Source organism: Natrix helvetica (assembly GCF_964273705.1).
Source record: "Natrix helvetica genome assembly, chromosome: 1".
In the NCBI taxonomy this organism is placed as follows: Eukaryota; Metazoa; Chordata; class Lepidosauria; order Squamata; family Natricidae; genus Natrix; species Natrix helvetica.
This window is the reverse complement of record NC_138548.1, coordinates 124,703,289-124,723,365: the sequence shown is the minus strand read 5'-3', so window position 1 is coordinate 124,723,365 and position 20,077 is coordinate 124,703,289. Positions and strand designations below refer to the sequence as shown.

General features: G+C 41.1%; 1 protein-coding gene across 9 annotated transcripts in view; it reads right to left on the bottom strand.

The window, feature by feature from the left end:
* SPTB (spectrin beta, erythrocytic) overlaps window positions 1-20,077 on the bottom strand; it is a 138,792-nt gene that overhangs the window by 59,062 nt on the left and 59,653 nt on the right. For 7 of the 9 annotated variants that reach the window (XM_081954310.1, XM_081954308.1, XM_081954312.1 and 4 more), the window contains 8 exons: window positions 19,671-19,762; window positions 14,617-14,697; window positions 13,980-14,095; window positions 10,695-10,807; window positions 9,489-9,676; window positions 6,266-6,383; window positions 4,741-4,899; window positions 3,104-3,406 (listed from right to left, as the gene is read on the bottom strand). In XM_081954310.1, coding sequence (XP_081810436.1) covers window positions 3,104-3,406; window positions 4,741-4,899; window positions 6,266-6,383; window positions 9,489-9,676; window positions 10,695-10,807; window positions 13,980-14,095; window positions 14,617-14,697; window positions 19,671-19,762 — 1,170 coding nt within the window. Of the gene's footprint in view, window positions 1-3,103; window positions 3,407-4,740; window positions 4,900-6,265; window positions 6,384-9,488; window positions 9,677-10,694; window positions 10,808-12,429; window positions 12,664-12,734; window positions 12,994-13,979; window positions 14,096-14,616; window positions 14,698-19,670; window positions 19,763-20,077 lie in introns of those variants that run through there. The other 2 variants (XM_081954316.1, XM_081954315.1) reach the window with 2 other exon arrangements.

Here is a 20,077-nt window from a genome sequence, read left to right as displayed (position 1 = left end):
GTTGGAGAAGACACTTGGGAAGACAAATTTGAATGGAGAAACGGAAGCGGGATCTTTTGAAACAATGGAAATGGTACTCTCATGTACTCCCAAATTGTACTCCCATGGGATTGCACCCCACGGTTCTGAAGCAATTGGCAGACATGATCTCAGAACGACTGAACCATATCTTTCAAACATCCTGCAGCACTGGGGAACTACCAGATGATTTGAAAAGGGAGTATGTAGTTCCCATCTTCAAAAAAGGAAGAAAAAAATGGATCCTGGAAACTACAGACTTATCAGCCTGACATGAATACCTGAGAAGATTCCAGACAAATCTTATTGCATTCTTTGACAAAGTGACAAAATTAGTGGACCAGCAAAATGCTATGGATATAATATACTTGGATTTCAGTAAGGCATTTGATTCAGAAGACCACAAACTATTACTTATAAGATAGAAAAATGTAGGTCAGATAGCATCATCACCCGATGGATTCATAACTGGCTGATCAACCACTCTCAATGTGTAATCCTTAATGCAACTGCATCTACATAGAGAGAAGTATGCAGTGTAGTACCCCAAGGCTCTATCTTAAGCCCAGCACTCTTCAATATCTTCATCAATGATTTTGATGAGGGGATAGAAGGGGAACTCACCAAATTTGTAAACAACACCAAGCTGGCAGGAATAGCCAACACTTCAGAAGACAGTCTTAAGATATAGAAGGATCCTGACAGATTTGAACACTCTCTAACGAAATGAAATTCAATGTAGAGAAAAGTAAGGTTCTACATGTAGGCAAGAAAAACCAAATGCACAGGTATATTATAGGTAATACCTGGCTCAAATCCTGGAATCTTACGTAGTGGACAATCACTTAAATATGAGCTAGCAGTGTGCTGCAGCTGATAGAATCTTGATAGAATCAAGATCACATGAAGTGTTAATATCACTTTATCACCTTGATAAGATCACACTTCAAATATTGCATCCAGTTTTGGTTGCCACAATATAGAAGAGATTTTCACACTCTAGAAAAAGTGCAGAGAAGATCAACAAAGATGATTTGGGGACTGGAGACCAATGTTCCCTCTAATTTTTTTTCGATGTGAGCAGAAAAGTATAGTGTTTGAGCGGCACATTTTCATGCCTGAGCACCCGAATTTTTTTCACAGATGTCACCTAAGACAACAACGAAATCAGTATTATTTGAAACTCAAAGTTAGGTTTCTTCAAGGTACCCGCTTAATTCAAAGTGTTATATAATATCAGTATCACTTAACAACGCTCCTGCTTAGCAACCAAAATGTTGGCTCAGAAACTCTGGCATTTGAAGCACGCAACTCTTAAAGCTGTCAAGTTACAAGACCCTTGCACCCCTAACCCTTTAGGGAAAAAAACCCCCAGGCATCTTCAAACCTGACAGCTTTAAGATTTGTGGACTTCAACTCCCAGAATTTCTCCTCCAGTCCTGTTGGCTCAGGAACTCTGGCATTTGAAGCATGGAAGTCTTAAAGCTGTCAAGTTACAAGACCCTTCCACCCCTAGAAAAAAAATGCAGAGGTCTTCAAACCTGACAGCTTTAACACTTGTGGACTTCAACTCCCAGAATTCCTCCTCCAGTCATGTTGCAGCGACGTCATCTGCGTGGATCTGCTCCATCTTTGCTTTCTTCATTGTGGGCAGGGCTTCTGCTGAAGATGCCGACGAGTACGAGTTGCCACCAGAATAACTGCTGCTACCTCCTCCTCCTCCTCCTCCTCCTCCAACAGAATCACCAGATTTGCTCCTGAGCTCAGCGCTGGGTTACCTCTGCCCCCTCCCCCTCCTCCGTGCTTTTGAGGAGCCATGAGGCTTTTTTCCCCTGCTCCCCCCCGCCTTCCTACTGGCTCCTGCAGCCTCATGGCTCCTCAAAAGCACAGCGGAGGAGGAGGAGGGGGCAGGGGTAACCCAGCGCTGACTGAGCTCAGCTGCTCCGAGCGGAGGGGAGGCACCGCTGCCACGCGCGGAGATGCCGGCTGGAGCTTTGGCGGCTTCATCTCAGCCGCAGCGCTGGGCAGCAAATCCGGCAGTGCTGCCTGTTAGAGGAGGAGGAGGAGGAGGAGGTGGTAGCAGTTCTTCCGGTGGCGGTGGGGGCTTTGGGGCTTCACAACTAGCCTCAGTCGCCCCGTGCTCCTCAAAGCAAGTCTGGGGAAGTCCTTTGCAGGCGGCCCGTTCTAGCTGCCTGCAAAGGACCTCCCCAGCTTCCAAAGCCTGTGGCAATAGAAATCACTGCGCGGCAGTTGAAAACTGCTGCGCGGTGTTTTCTTGCCACCTGCGCGCTAGCGCAGCCGCACACCTTAGAGGGAACGTAGCTGGAGACTAAAACATATGAAGAACGGTTATAGGAATTCGATATATCCAGTTTAATGAAAAAAAGAACTAGTGGTGACATGATAATAGTGTTCCAATATTTAAGGGGCTACCACAAAGAAGAGGGAGTCAACTGTTCTCCAAAGCACATGAAAGGAGGAATGGATGGAAACTAATCAAGAAGAGAACCAACCTAGAACTAATTTCCTGACAGTTAGAACAATTAATCAGGGGAATGACTTGTGTCAAGAAGTTGTAGGTGCTCCAACACTGGAGGTTTCTAAGAGGAGATAGGACAACCATTTGTCTGAAATGGGTTTCCTGATTGAGCAAGGGGTTGGACTATAAGACCTCCAAGTTCCCTCCCAACCCTGCTATTCTGCAACATCCTGTCAAATTATTAAAATATGCTCTACCTGATGGTGCTTCTGAACAATGTATAGAAAGTACAGTAAATTCAGAACAGCTGGTGGGTGCCAGTTTGATAAGATGCCTTAACCAAGTGGCATTTCAAAGTAGCTTTCTAAACAGCTTGTAAAATGTAAAATATTTGTAGAGAACTGGCTAGTATAATCAATGCTAAGGAAGTTGGTCAGTTATCAGTCTGAGGTGTTGTTTTTCATTATATGTTTTTTATCAGACTTTAAGGAGCCTGGCAAGATTCAATAACTTAAACCAGTGTTATAATGCAGCATTTGGGCCTTTATCCACATTTTCCAATTTATCTCCAGCAATCCACCAAGTCTTATTCAGGCCCCTCCTTACTTTGATCTCCTCTATCCAGTCGATGCTATGCAGCATGTCCTGAAACAGCTGCTGCAGTGTCAGATTCATCTCCAGTCTCTGGCGCCGTGCTTGCAGCAGTTCCAAGAGGTACTCCCAGAGTCGCAGGATACTGTCCTTGCGAGCATTGATGCGCTTGATGTCATGGTAATTCTCTACCTCCAGTTCCTTGGCCACCTCCTCTATGGCCTGTACCCGTTCTTTATAGGCAGCTGTGTCCGTCTCAATGGCTTCATGCTTCTTCTTTGCTGCCTCCACAGCTGGCAAGTCATTTCCAAAGTTATCCTGTCACAAGTAAAGATCGTTTTGTCAACAATATCCTTCGCTGCCTGTTATCTCTCACACTGAGCATCACAAAATGGGATGCATCCGTAAAATAACACAGCACAGTTTTGGGGCAAATATGGGGTTTTTAATGACCTGTTTGTTTGTAATTACCCATGATAGTAGGCTGAAAGGGTGGGCAAAAGATGCTGCATTGCAGAGCCACCTTGACTCCAAATGTAGGATTGAAGAGGTACTGCAACGCAAAAAAGAAGCAGGGCACCACTACACTTTGTAAAGCTGCATTGAAGCAAACAACTCCAAAATCTGACCTTTAAACTCCTTGGACAAGTGATGTTCCTGCTCCTGTATGGCGAAATACTGAACCACAAAACTGCATCATATGCAGGTCAATACTTTTATCCAATAAAATTCTGTTCATTATAATTTATGAAACATTTGGTAATACATTCAATTTTCAGGATAACACATGATCCAAAAAATGGCAATACTGTATACAAATAGCACATTCAAAGTAGGACTGTACTATTTGTATACAATAGTACAAAACAAGAAAGCGAGTCATTTTCAAAGAACAAAGGATATTTTGAAGAATCCATCGTAAATACATCTCACTAGAAACTCATTAGAAACTCACATAGTCATGAATAAACTGCTGGTGTAATTTGATCAAATCGAGTTACATTTTATTATTTGTTTGATTTTTATCCCACCTTTATTGTTGTTTATAAATAACTCAAGGCAGCAAACAAACCAAATTATCCTTCTTCCTATTTTCCCCACAAGAACCTTGCAAGGTGGGCTGGGCTGAGAGAATATGTGACTGGACCAATGTCACCCAGTTGGTTTTTCATGCCTAAAGTGGGACTAGAAAACGTATCATGCATAACTGTCTAAAAGTTTTGCACCTATTTCTGGATTTATCTTCCATCTAACTTCCACCAAACTGTCCCCCTCATTCAGAAAACGTCTTGCAAAAACTCAAAGCTTGTGAAAAATCATTTTACTTTATATATTAGATATTGGCTACTAGGGATATTCTGGTGAATGTATATACTTGATTCATGTTTATATTATTCAGTGGGAGATGTTTGCTCACACGTACACAAAATTCCCACATGCTTCAGGCCATAAACTGTTCTGAATGTAAGAAACAGTATTCCCCAAGAGGACAAGCTTCATTCACGTTTTGTGTTTCTATTTTTAAAAAATAGTCTTAAAATAATTATTTACAAATGTACTTTCTGGCTTCAGATTAAATGTTTTATGTACAGAAGGTTTTCATAGAAAGCACAATTACACACCTTGCAAAGTCCCAGACAGTTCTTTATTACCTGTGCCACAAGGCGTTGATTTTCACTTAGCCAGGTCTCTCGCATTGCAGCCTTGCGATCAAAGCGTCGGGCAAGCTGCTCCAGCTTCTCCTGCCTTATAAGCTCATTTCTCAGTGCTAGTTCCCGTTCATGCTCTGCCTTTTCCAACTTCTCCCAGGCCTGTGCAAATAAGAACACACTCTAAATAAATTACAGAAATTTCTCTATTAGATACCGTATTTTCGGAGTATAAGACGCACTGGAGTATAAGACGCACCAAGGTTTTGAAGAGGCAAATTTAAAAAAAAGTAGGTAGGTAGATAGAGGGATAGAGAGCTAGAGAAAGAAAGAGAAATACAGTAGGTAGGTAGGTAGGTAGGTAGGGTAGGTAGGTAGATAGATAAAGGGATAGATAGAGAGAAATAGAGATAGATAGAGAAATACAGTAGATAGGTAGGGAGAGAGAGAGAGAGTAGGTAGGTAGGTAGGTAGGTAGGTAGGTAGATAGGTAGAGGGATAGAGAGAGAGAGAGAAATACAGTAGGTAGGTAGGTAGAGAGAGTGTGTAGGTAGGTAGGTAGGTAGGTAGGTAGGTAGGTAGGTAGGTAGAGGGATAGAGAGAGAGAAATACAGTAGGTAGGTAGGCAGAGAGAGAGTAGGTAGGTAGGTAGATGTTTCCAGGTGCATTTATCCCTGTGCTGGAGAAGGAAATTGCTGACAAACCTCAAGACTTTATTTCTGCTGGAACAGCACTTGATCAATATAATTCTCATCAGTTAAATAGCTTTCAGAAAGGAAAAAAAAAGTTTCTGCACTCTGCAAACCTCCGAAAAAAGGCCATTTTTTTGCAAAAACGGGCTCGTTTTTTTTCCAAATAAAAGGCATGAATAGCCTTGGGGGCGCTTGCAGAGTGCTCCTGGAGGGGTGGGGTGGGGTCAAAAACAAGCAAAAATGGGCCCATTTTTTATCAAAAAAATTGCATGCATAGCCTTATGGAGACTTATAGAATGCTGCTGGGGGCTGGGGGGGGGAAACGGCCCATTTTTTTTCTTATTTCTGCCTTCCCCAGTCCCCAGGAGTTCTCTGAAAGCCTTCATAAGGGTTTGCATGGCCATTTTGGTGAAGGGAGCAGGGCTTCGGGAGGCAAAAAATGCTGTATTCAGTGTATAAAACGCACCCAGATTTTCAGCCTCTTTTTTGAGGAAAAAAGGTGTGCCTTATACTCCAAAAATACGGTAAGTGTAAGTCTATTTTTCCATGTTAGCTATATTAACTGCACAATATCTTTCCCAATCTGCCATTTACAGTTTTTCTATAATGACATATGATAATACAGAATGAAATTAGAACATGATTAAGAGTGTAGTATTTGTACTCCTTTCAGAAATTTTCTTGGCCTGCTACATAAAATTCAAGACTGAACCTGTAATTTTTTACATGTAAACAAATGGTTTTCCCACTTTTCCAACCATCAAACTAAAAATGAAGAAAGAGAGAGAGAGAGAGAAATTAATTAAGGCTGTATTAAAAGGCTGTCTTTTAGTTACCCTGTTGACGTCAGACACAAGTTTTCCTTCATGAGGCGTGTACACTTTCTGATTGTTTGCTCGCATTCTGGACTGGATGGTAAAAAGCAGAACTTCTAAATTCCCCTTCTCTTGAAATCTAGAACAGACAAATATAAGAAAGTATCTTTAGAGCTTAGAAAATCTCAAAGAAGAGTGATGTAATGCATGCAACCATGTCACTGAAGTACATTTTTTTGAATCATGTTCTCAACAAAATAATTAAAAAGTAATGCTGTACATGAAGTATCCTTTCAATGGGCTAATTAGTGTTTGAAGTGGCTATTGCAACTTTTATAATGGTAAGGAAGGAGATAAGAAAGCTGGCTTTAAAATACTGAAATTCAATCCCTTTAGGGGCATTGGCTGAAATCCAAACCTACAGACACTCAGACAGAATTTCTGATCAGTTCTTTAGTAGGAAAGGGAATAAGCAGTAATTAGATCCCACTTCTTGTTCCATACTGAAATAGTTAATCTGCAGCACAGAAAGCCTCTAACTGTACGTTTCATAATTTGCAGAAGGAGGAATCTCAGAAAAACAGCATTATTAAGCATTCAGAATAATCTGCATTTGTCACAATTTCTTCTTTTCACAGCAATTTCTTATTTTCACCAAAGGAAAAATACACCTGCTTTCCTTTGCTTTTAGCAACCCAAATAGGTTTTGGGGAACCTACTTTTCAATCAGCTATGTTACAAATATAGGTAGACCTCAACTTACAACCATTTATTTAACAACCATTCAAAGTTAAAATGGCATTGAAAAAAATAAACTTACAACAGATGCTTGCATGCAAGACTGTTGTAGCAACCTCACAGTCACATGATCAAAATTCAGGTGATTGGCAATCAGCATTATGGTTGCAACATTCCAGGGTCATGTGATCACCATTTGTGATCTTTCTAGCTGGCTTCCAACAAGCAGTCAATGGGGGAAGCGGGTTTTGCTTAATAACCTCATGATTCACTTAACAACTGCAGTGATTCACTTAACAACCATGATAAAAAAGTTGTAAAAATCAAACTCAATTCACTTAACAACCATCTAACTTAGCAACAGAAATTCTGGTCCCAATCGTGATCATGTCAAGGACTACTTCCTCCCTTGTGGGGATGCAGTTATGTGGGGAGACATTAGATGATAGACATTCAGGGTAAAGAAATGCAGAGATTAGAGTATTGCCACGGTTACTGTCAAAAGCAGTACTAACAGAACCTGTTTGTGAAAGTAGATCCGCCATCACAGCAACAATTGATCTGAGACACCAAATGGGAGGCTTGAGCAGTAACCGGCACTTAAGCATTAGTGTGCCTAAGATCTTCCACTTGAACATTTGAGAATTTCTCATTACTACTAATCCAGGTGGGTAGTACAAATACAGGGATATTTGGGACAATTCCACTAATATTTATTAAGAATTAGCTCTTGAATTATTCAATAGAGTTGATTATTATGTACCATATTTTTCAGAGTATAAAACGCACCGGAGTATAAGATGCATCAAGGATTTGAAGTAGGCAGGTAGATAGAGGGATAGAGAGGGAGAGAAAGAGAGATAAATACAGTAGGTAGGTAGTGAGAGAGAGAGAGAGTAGGTAGGTAGGAGGTAGATAAAGGGATAGAGAGAGAGAAATAGAGAGAGAAATACAGTAGGTAGGTAGTGAGAGAGAGAGTGTGTAGGTAGGTAGGTAGGTAGGTAGAGGGATATATAGAGAGAAGTAGAAAGAGATAGAGAGAGAAAGAAATACAGTAGATAGGTAGGGGGAGAGAGAGAGTAGGTAGGTTGGTAGGTAGAGAGATAGAGAGAGAGAAATAGAGAGAGAGAGAGAAATACAGTAGATAGGTAGGGAGAGAGAGAAAGTAGGTAGGTTGGTAGGTAGAGAGATAGAGAGAGAGAAATAGAGAGAGAAAGAAATACAGTAGATAGGTAGGGAGAGAGAGAAAGTAGGTAGGTTGGTAGGTAGAGGGATAGAGAGAGAGAAATAGAGAGAGAGAGAAATACAGTAGATAGGTTGGGGAGAGAGAGTAGGTAGGTAGGTAGGTAGGTAGAGGGAGGGAGGGAGGGAGGGAGGGAGGGAGATAGAGAGAGAGAGAGAAATACAGTAGTAGGTAGGGAGAGAGTGAGTAGGTAGGTAGGTAGATGTTTCCAGGTGTATTTATCCATGTGCTGGAGAAGGAAATCGCTGACAATCTGCAGCATCTAAGACTTCATTTCTGCTGGCACAGCACTTGATCAGTGTAATTCTCATCAATCAGTTAAAGAGCTTCCCAAAAGGAAAAAAAAAGTTTCTGCACTCTGCAAACCTCCCGAAAACGGCCTGTTTTTTGCGAAAACAGCCCCCCCCTTTTAAAGGCATGAATAGCCTTGGGGGTGGTTTGCAGAGTGCTCCTGGGGGAGGGGGGGCAAAAACGAGCAATAGGAGCCCATTTTTCGTGAAAACGGGCCCATTTTTTGTCAAAAAAATTGCATGCATAGCGTTATGGGGGCTTATAGAGTGCTGCTGGGGGCTGGGAGGGGCAAAATACGGCCCGTTTTTTGCTCATTTCTGCCCTCCCCAGCCCCCAGGAGCTCTCTGAAAGCCTCCATAAGGCAATGCGTGGCCATTTTGGCGAAGGGGGTGGGGGTTTGGGAGGCAAAAAATGCTGTATAAGACGCACCCAGATTTTCAGCCTCTTTTTTGAGGAAAAAAGCTGCATCTTACACTCTGAAAAATACGGTAAGTATGTATTAGTCTTCACTCTGTGTAATGTATCTATATCATAAAGGTTCTATTTCTAAAGCTATGTCTTTCTACACATTTTACTTTCTGGAAGAAACTAACATTTGGTGTCATTTGGTTCACAAATTGTTACTTAACATCTTTGGAGGGAATGGATCAGATTTTTTTTCCATTTATTATCTTGAAATATTAAATCAGATGATTTATTGCATCTGATTTAATATCAACATTCTCCAAATTCATTAATTTGAAAAAAGAGGGGGAAAAACCTGCAGGCCTGCAAGATATCCTTTTTTCCTTCAAGCCATCTCCTCCCTCTTATTCATTACATCATCATCAATGTGATGTTGATGATACTCAACACTTCTGAGAGCCTCAGATCACAGCCAAATGAGTCACAATGAAGATAGGTATAACGTACGTATTTTTCCCTGTCTCTCAGAAAAAGAAAATCCACTTTCTTCCAGGTGAAGATGCTTACTTGGGTGGTTTTTCTACTGTGCGATATGTACTGAAGTACTGGAGCTGCTGCTGCACGCCTGCCAGAGAATTAGCAAACTTGCGGCTGTTGAGATTGGTAATGGTCCGTTCTATCCACATCAGCAGGTCTGAAGCCAATCCACTGTATTTATCAATCATCTTCTCAGTCTCCATTGCATGGTCCATTACCTGAGGGGAGGAAAAAAAAAACCCCAAACAACTCATACTGCAGCTCACTTGGCACCTGCTTCTGCTACTGAAAATACGTTAAGTAAGACCTTTATGAACTTCCAGATCCTGCAGATGGAAATTTTCCACAGTGTCAACAAGTCTGATTTCATCACATTAGAAATTCTGCAGGGCACACAAGGGTATCAAGCCAGAATAAGAACCACCGGCTGTAAGGCTCTAAAAGGAAATCTTTGGCAGCTTTCATACTGGCAGCATCGCATCAAATGTTGAGTGGTTGAACAAGAATGATCATGCCCATATTCCATTCTCCAGTTCATACATTTGTATATTAATTTATATACAAACATATGCACACATTCCATAAGGCAGACTTTCCTTATGTGGTATCTCTGTAGTTCAAGCGAGATATTTCCTATAATTCCCCAAATTATGGGTTGTCCACCTTCTAACCTTGTGCAGATGCAATTGCTTCAGCCTCCTGCTGCACATTGCTGAATAGGAACCAATGAAGTCTTGAGTTAGTTGTAAAAGTAACAAAGTTGAGATACATACATATATACATAATACATCATACATACATACATACATACATACATACATACAGTCCCTAGCACTACAATGTAACCTGGCTTCTAGAGATTGAACCAATGAAGTCCTGAGTTATTTGTAAAAATAAAGATGGATACAAATAAACAAACAAACAAATAAGTCCATGGCACTATAATGTAACCTGGTAGAGATTGAAAACAGTAGAAGAAGGTAGCTAATTTTCCAAATAAGGGCTATACCAATAATAACTACAGCAATACTATTGACCAGGCTTCTAAAACTATTATACAGATTTGTTTTTTTAAAAAAAAATGAAAATAGACATGGGCTACAAAAAAGCCATGAATTTCCAGCCTTACTCTTTTCTTATCATCTACCTTTGTTTAGACGATTGAATGAATGTCATGAAACAATTCTAAAATATTAAAAATTATGTTGCTCAAGAGTTATATGACCATGTTCTTACCTTTCCAACTCTTTTCCCTTCTACAGCAAGGACCTTCATTTTCGAAAAGTAGTGATAGAAAGCAACCACATAAGTGATAATGGATTTCTCATCTGGGTTCTCCGTAAAAACATCTGAGTAGCAAATAGATTTCCAAGAGAAAATTATTTCTTTGAAAACAGAACCTGACAGCAGATAAGAGTTTGGTCTGAACTATGCTTCCCATTGTGGAGAGAGTTACATAATCAACAGTGCTCACCATGGGATCACCTTGCTGATTTCAAGTACAAAAACAGCAGAAGGCATGGGAGTACAGCTAGGCTAATAAAATCTTGTTTTCTAGCATCAACATTATTTATTTATTGGAGAATACTATAGAGACCAGTTCCTGGTAAACAAACAAAAAAATGCAAATGATTATATTATTAGCTATAGTGAATCTATGGCAACGATTTTTAAAAAACAGAGTTAAAGTAGAAACATGGTGCTGAACATGGTATTGAATACCATGACATGAACTTATTAAACAGACTTGGTAGGTGAAATTTGCGTAATACAAGCATTACATGTTGACTAGATTATGCTAAGAGCTGTGGTCATTAGAATGCAATACTGCAGGCTACTTCTCCAGACTACAGATTGCCAACAGTTTGATTCTCACCAGCTCAAGGTTGACTCAGCATTCCATCCTACCAAAGTCGGTAAATGAGGACCCAGATTGTTGGGGGCAATATGCTGACTCTGTAAACCACTTAGAGCGGGATGTAAAGTTCTGTGAAGCGGTATATGTCTAAGTGCTATTGCTATATTATAGGTAGTCCTCAACTTACAATCGTTCATTAATCGTTCGTTCAAAGTTACAACACCAAAATAAGTGACTTATGACCATTTTTCACACTTATGACTATTGCAGCATCCTCTTGGCCACATGATCAAAAAAGTTGTTTCAATATTGGAGGCAGGATTATAATCAAACTGGATCAGAGATAAGTGCTAACTGTTAACAGAATCTGTTTATGAAAGTAGATCTACCATCACAACAACAATTGATCTGAGACAGTAAACGGGAGGCTTGAGCAGGAACAGCCGCTTAAGCATTAAGTATCAATGAATACAGGATTAGAAAAATGTATGCCTGATCATGAATTAGCTATTTAACTGTTAGGTGTACATTCTATCTTGCTAATCTGATAATTACTTATATGTGTAGATAAATTCAATATGAGAGTTTTTCTACCCTAAGAGTATTCTGCTTTATTATATCTACAAATCAGTAAAGCTTGGATTTGATCCCTCTTTAAACTGAATTGGGAAGTTCAACCACACAGTACTGAAGTATCATCAACCTTTTTGAGTATATGAATACAGCTGGATTTTTGAAAGGTACATGGATACAATCACAAAATGATTGAGTCCCATTATTGTGGGAAGACATGGTATGCATGGTATGACATGCTGCTCTGAATAAACTACAATAAGCAAAGTTCACACAACACATTAAACCATAAGGCATGGTTTGTTAACTACAACGACTTAAATGAGTAGAAAGCTCACATCAAGATAAGGACAGGACAACTTTCATAAATTATGCCTAGATTAAAATTAAATACATTACTTGAAAATCAAGATTACTAAAATTATTTTCCCAGATAGGAAATCTCCAAAATAGTTTTTCTCAAACACACAAAGCTTTTCTGATGTTGCACAATATTTTTTTTAAAACCCACTATCCTTCATTCAACACTCAGAAACATACCTTTTTCATTTTTCAAACCCAATCTCTCTTTCCAATGCTTTCATTCAGACATACTCTACAACTGCAACTCTAATTATTATGCAAACTCCTGCTACTAGCACAACTTGTCCTCTTCTCAAAGGTTGCTTTTCATTTGTTTCTCTCCCTGCGGTAGCTTTCCTAGCTTCAGCTTCCCTTTCTGTTCTCATATAATTCCACTCCTCAGTTGAGTGGATTTTTCAGTCCCTTCTATCTCTTTTTTCTTCCCTCCCTTCCTCCCTCAACCCCACCCCGCCAACAAACTGATTCCCTTGCTACTACCTCACCTGCCAGTAACTTTTTTTTGCTTTTATTTTAGTTTCAGAGAAATGGAAGACTGAGGAGAAATGAAAAGATCAAGGTCTGAGATATTCCATGCTCTTTCTTTTTGTTTAGAAAAATGGCCTAGGTCCAAGTGGAGGTTAAATATATGTAGGGAGTGAATGAGAGCACGATTTGAAGTCTGAACTCTGCTGATTTCCAGCTTTCGAAGATAAAGAAACCAGGTGGGGTGGAAGGGGCCTGCTGAGCGCCAAAGGAAGTGTGGGAGTGTCGGCGGCGGATACAGCTGTGCCTGCAGGCATCATGTTGCTCCAACAGTAAGGAATCAGAGCCAATCCTCTGATAGTCTTCTCATAATACTGTAGGCCAGATTTCCTTTTAAGCATTTTCAAAAATAAAATAACTATGACAGGGTATTTTTAAAAAATTAATGTATTTTCCATGTTAAGTGAAGAGAATGAAGGGGAAAAGAGGATGACATGGGATGTTTTACAGAAATGCATTTAGGGAAGGCAACCGAGAGAATGAATTATCTCAACAAAAATTCTATATCATATACAACGTAGTTAATTTGAGACTATGCACAGCAGAGATATTTATTCAGATACTGAATCTCACCTTTCTACGATAAAAATTCAAGGCAGCTTATAAATAAAAAAATAGATCAAGCAAAATTAAAAGCAATTCTGACAAAAATAATTGACAAATATCATAATTAAAAGTATGAATAATACTACACCAAAAATGCAGAAGCAGGGTTGCTGTGACTATTCCTTTGACAACGTTTTGGTTGTATTGTGATTTATGGTTTTCAGTTTTGTTTTGTTTTTTATCAAGATGTACAAGATGTTATATTTATTTGTCTATTTATCTTGTCTGCTTTTTAACCCAAGTTACAGACTTGGGAAATTGCATCCTGCTCAGATTTGATTGTAATGGCTTTTAAGCCTTGTAAATAAAATAAATGCCTGTTTGAAAAAGAGCTCTGAAGTGGGCAAAGGGACATGACTCATTCTTTTTCTTTTCAAAGGGCTTATATAGGAGACTTTCCTGACAGCTTAAGAATATACTATTGCAGAAACAAACAAGCATCCATGTTTATAGACTGAACTGCTTCATGAACTTTGACAGGCAAATATTATGCACCTATTGCTTAGCTTCTGCAACCATTATTCTATATAATTCTTAACTCTGCCCTGTCAGCTCAATTCTCAATTTAAAAAGGCAGGCATTGAGCCAAGTGCACTCACCTTCTGGATCAAGAAGTTGTGTGATACCAAGTTGCCGCTCTGCTACACTGAAAGCATGTTCCAAATTGTGCCTGGCATTTGAGTGTTTCAATTTCTCAAAGTCAATTAGGTCAGGCCTAGAAATGAAGGAGGGAAAAAAAACCCTGTATTTTAAACAACGCAATATGCTACCAGTTCTGCTATGGTAAATTAATTTGAAAGTATCAAATATGGTGTGCCCTTGATCCATGTTCCAGCCAAGCCTGCATACCACTTTATCCAAAATCTTCTGTAGCCTTCTGCTGCAGTCAGTCAATCTGTTACCATACAGCATACAGACTATGGGTCCTCCTTCCCCATTCCCTGTTTTGTACAATGGTCCAAAACCTTTGGGTCCGCCAATATTTTTGGGGTGAGAATGGTGCAATTTTGGCTACATAAGCCATACTACTCATTTCTGAGCATCAGAAATTGAGAGGGTGATACTGGTCAGTTTTGCACCTGACTTTGGAAGTAAGGAGGCAAAGTTCATATGGAACAGATGGTAGCTAATAGGCCTCTGTAGCAAGTGTGCGGATATGCACTCCAATGATTAGTAAAAACCTAGACTTATTAGCAAACACTTAAAATGGCTTATATCTTTGTAGACTATCTTTACCTGTGCTTGTGAATAAGAGCGTTAAAAGCCAAACCATCCTTCCAGCTGGAGGTGAAGTTGGTGACATTAACATGGGGATAGCTAATTACAAAGATAAAGAAAGGGGACACAAACAAGATAATATCAGTAATAAAATGATAGCTACAAAATCATAATCTAATCAGGTATAATTTGACAGGATGCACTTTACTTTAGGCAGAAAAGCCACTTTCAGCTAAACTTACATTTTGAAGCCACTTCAAATTGGTATTTAGAAGTACAGATTTTCCGCCATTGGAAGAATGATATTTAGCTTGGGTGAATAAATAATAATTCAGGAAGGGCAAGGTTGGGTTACCTAAAGTACACAGGATATTTCTATCCATTCTAATCCAACTTTTATCAACTTTACAACAGAATAAATGAAAAGAGCAGCTCATATCAGGATATTTTTCTCCACTGAGAGAATAGAAAAATGGTTCCATAAAGTAATACTCTGCCCACAATGTTGAAAACAATTAAACAGTTGAATTGTTTTCCACTGTTGCACAAGAAAAGGAAGACTTTTCTTGGGACTTGAAAGAAATATATTACATGTGAATGTTCAGTGGATGTTTGAAATAAAATAAGCCTCACAGAAGCCTTGCTTTCAATATAAATCACATCAGCGGTGGATTTCAAATTTTTTTAGAACCTATTCGGTAGGTGTAGCCTGTTTTGTGGGAGTGGCCCGGTGGTCATGTGATTGGGTGGGAGTGGCTCGGTGATCATGTGACCGGTTGGGTGTGGCCAAGTTGGAAAATGATGTGAAACTCACTTAACAACACTCTAGCTTAGCAATCAAAATTTTGGGCTCAATTGTGATCATAAGTTTCCTTCCTTCCTTCCTTCCTTCCTTCCTTCCTTCCTTCCTTCCTTCCTTCCTTCCTTCCTTCCTTATTGTGTCTCTCTCCCCCTTATTTTCTTTCTTTCCCTTCCTTCCTTCGTTCTTACTTATCTCTCTCCTTCTTTCTTTCTCTTTCTCTTTCTCTTTCTTTCTTTCTCTCTCTCTCTCTCATACACACACACACACACACACACCATTTCCCTCATGTCTGCCACTGACAGCTCTCAAAGAGAAGGAAGGACTCCTGCCTTGGGAAGAGGTTGGACTAGATTACCTCCATGTTCCCTTGCATTCCTCTATGTTCTCTGTCCCATTTAGTCACAAACAGCCCCATTCACTTTAAAGTTGGTCGCAAACTCCACTCACCCAGCACGCTCCCTGGTCACACCTAAGGAGATGAGCTGTGGGGCAGGGGAAAGGGGGGAGTCTGTGGCTCCACATCTCTTGATCTTCTTCCCCACCTCAGTTCTGCGGGCAAGAGGTGCTGCTGCTGAGGTGGCACAGCAGTGGTGGGCGAGTCTGGGCACTGCCTGCCGAGCAGCCGACCCACAGCTAGCTCAGGAGCAGTAGCCACCACCGCCAGCCACCCTGCGCCACTATTGCTCGCTACCACTCAGGCTGGAGGCTGGGCACACAGAGAGGGCATGGCAGCAGCAACGGCAGCCGAGCGGCAGCAGCACTTTGGTGGGAGCTGAGAGAACGAAGGAATGAAGGAGGCTGCAGGCTCATTTGCCCTCGGCTACGCGACTTCCTTTCATTCTCTGCTGCCCGAACAAGTAAATGAGGCAGACGGAGAATGAAAGGAGATTGTGTAGCCGAGGCAAATGAGCCTGCAGCCTGCTTCCTTCACAGTTCACATGTTCCGGCAATGGGGGGGGGGGGCTTTCTCGCATGCCTTCAGAGAAAGAAAGAAGGCGTGCGAGAAAGCTCCCCCCACTGCCCAAACGTGTGAATGAAGGAGGCTGCAGGCTCCTTTGCCCTTGGCTACGCAACCTCCTTTCGTTCTCTGCCACCCGAACGAGTGAAGGAGGCAGACGGAGAACGAAAGGAGATTGCATAGCCGAGGCAAATGAGCCTGCACCTTCCTTCCTTCACAGTTCACACATTCAGGCAATGGGGGGGGGACTTTCTTGCACACCTTCAGAGAAAGAAAGAAGGCATGTGAGAAAGCCCCCCCCCCCACTGTCTCTCAGATGCGGGGCAATTGGTGAGCCAATCAGTGAGCGGTGGGTGGGGAAAGCATGAAGAGGACGGACAGGACGAGCGAGCGAGCAGTGACCGGATGGGCGGGGGGAGCAAGCGAGGGGGAGCATTCCAGTACTGTCCCACAGGACAAACGGGTTCTAAAAGGTACAGAAAATTTGATGAACCCCTTCTGGTGTACCGGTGCGAACCAGGAGCAACCCACCCCTGAATCACAGACATAGTTTTGTTTTAAGATGAAATCTCTCCAGTGACGTGCGGTGAGGTTTATGGCTGGTGAGGCTGGTGACATCATCAGGAAGGCGGGGAATGGGACCACATGTGCTGGAGGCTGAGGCTGCCTCAGCCTCCAGCACATGTGATCCCATTCCCCGCCTTCCTGAGCACGCTCCGCCGGCTCGCACTCCGCGGTCCCCAACAGCAGCTGCTTTTCAGTGCTTTTCTGTGTGTCTGGCGTTTAGGATCCGGCTATCTACCTAAACGCCAGACGCACAGAAAAGCACTGAAAAGCACTTCGCCTCCAAGCCACTTCGTCTTGATGATGTCGCCGCAGCTGCTGGGCGCGGCTGGACCTCCAGAGCAGCGCTGAGGCGGTCCGGGCAGACGAAAGAGCGAGCGAGTGATGGAGGATCAGACAGCCTGATCCTCGGTCGCTCGCCCGCCGGACTGCCTTGGCACCACTCTGGCTACCTCCGTCCGTCCGCACCTGGCAGCTGCGGCGACGTCATCAAGACGAAGTCCAGCAGAGGCAGAAATGTTGTCGGCGCTCCCGGACTGATGAAGCCACGAAAGGAAGAGAAGAGCCTTTGGGGAATGAAGAGGAAGAGGAGGGAGGAGGAGGAGGAGCAGGTGCGCGCATGGGGCGGTGCCAACTGAGCAACTGGCAGAGGCAGGAGGGTTCTGGGAAGCGCCAATAACCTTCCTGCCTTTGCTGGACTTCGTGCACTCCTCACGACTGCAATATATGTCCAGAAGCGGCTTTTGTGGCTAATTGGGTTTGGGCTTCCAGGCCAACAGCCCCTGCCACATCTGGACGTCTGGGAAGTGCCAATAACCTTCCTGCCTCCGCTATACTTTGTGTGCTCCTTGCAGTCGCGAGGAGCACACAAAGTATAGCGGAGGCAGGAAGGTTATTGGCACTTCCCAGAACCCTCCTGTCTCCGCCGGTTGCCCAGCTGGCACCGCCCCACGCGCGCACCTCCTCCTCCTCCCTCCTCTTCATTCCCCAAAGGCTCTTCTCCTTACTGGAGCTTAGCGGGAGCCGTGTAAAAGAGATGGGAGGAAATATATATTATTATTATATATTATATATTATTTCATGATGAGAGGTGAGGCTCTGCCTCCCCTGCCTCCCCTGACCGCACGTCCCTGAATCTCTCAGTATACTATTTCTATGCCTCATTTCCCATTACTAACATGAGAATGTACTACTTTTAGAAGGGTTAATTCAATAGTATTAGCGCTGAAAATTGTTTGTGAGGCTTACCACATCATAACTCCTTAGATTTTCAAGCCATTCTTAGTCTATTGAAATAGTTTTTCCTTAACTTTGTCTTCAGCAATTACAAGTCACAAACATTTTCCAGAGCCCATAGACTGAATGTGAAATGTTAAGCGGGGAGCTGTGGAGTACGGTGGGAAGTCAATCTCTCACATGTTACACAAAGTTCAGGAAAAATGTGAAGGAATGTAAAAACTATTTCAAAGATGCAAGGCACCCACATTTTACAAAGTGGCAGTACTGGTTTACATTAATAGCAATGTTACTGACAGCGGCATGTTCAATATCAATATATGAGAAAAAACATCTCAAATGCTCAATATCCAAGGATGTCTACCCTTTCAGGAAGCCACAATCAGGGTACAGGAGACACAGTTTTCAGGAATGCTTGTTTCTATTGTGGGTATAATAGAATCTTGAAAGCCTATCCAAATTTCTCTCTACTATTTATTATACCAAATACAATCAGATTAGGGTTTTTTGGCTTTCTCTTGCTTTTTTCCTTCTCAGGACTGAGTAATGTTTCCCAAACCTTCTTCTCCCGTAACAATTTGCTCATCCTTTCGCCGTTCCCAGGCTTAGGTTTACATTCCATCACAATTGAAATTTACTAAATGTAAACCTTCTATCAATTTGAGTTCATTCCTTTAACAACTCTGTGATTTCACCCAGGCCAAAATTTGCAGGTGATAAACAGTAACTTTCTCTAGTCTTATGCTAACTGACAACTCTGGATCATAGGTCTGTCTGATCTATCTGGAATATCAGGTTGGAGAAAGCTGAACAGAATAATATTTTAGGGAACAAAGTACACAACCCCTCCCCCAGATGAGGATGAAAAGGATTGCTCTAATAGCCAAGTCTCATTTTCAGATTTTTTAAAGCTAAATTTGTACAAAGAAGATCATATTGAAGATGCATTGTTTTTGTACTCTCTTGTGGCAATGTTTTTAAAACAATGCTGAACTCTACTGTGATTTCTACAAATATTATCATGTTTCACATTGTTGATTTCATCCATTCCACCTGAAACAAAATGTCAGCATGCACAGGAAATGGACAGGAAAAAATAGATGCTAGCTATCTTGATTCTTTCCTCTTTCTCCATCACTAACACTTTTATCAAGATTATAATATTAGCAGAGTACATAAGTATTTTCAACCTATCTCAAACAAAAGGTCAAAAACCAATTTCATTGAATACATTGCAAATCAAACAAGGCTCCAAACAAAGTACTTAGATTTTCAACAAGAAACATTTTAGCACAGCTTTCTGTCTTTGCATTAGACAGTTCTGTCCTTATGAATTATTTTGATAGTTTAATGGTTTTATACTATCACTGGATGAATGGGATGGAAACCTGGTCAATTTTCACAGACTCTGCATAGATTTGCTTAATATTTAGTATTTGCCTAGCTGATACCATAGGTTTAATGAACAAGTCACAATGAGTTTAGAGAGAAAAAATAATAGCAATATCATACCCTGTAGTTTTCATTTGACACCAAAGTAATAATGCATCCTTTGCTGAACGGGTTTCCCGACCTTCTTGAGTCTGTACAATGATATCCTGGATCTAAATTAAAAGGAAAAATTCCACAGCAACTGTCATTTCAGATGCTTATTTTGTGCATATTTTATTTGCATAGCTCTGATCTTCACACATATAACCTAATAGAGATCTTATCACAAATGATTTGTAGAAAGTTGGGTTGAAAGGTAAAAATTACTTATTTAATTATCCTTCACATTATTACATTTCCAAAAATCCAATCCAAATTGCTTGTAAAATTTTTATGATTGTTTTTTATTGAACTGTTTTGAGATGTATTTTTCCCAAAACAGATTATTTATTTACAAGTCACATATGGCCATAATCCTCAAATATTAC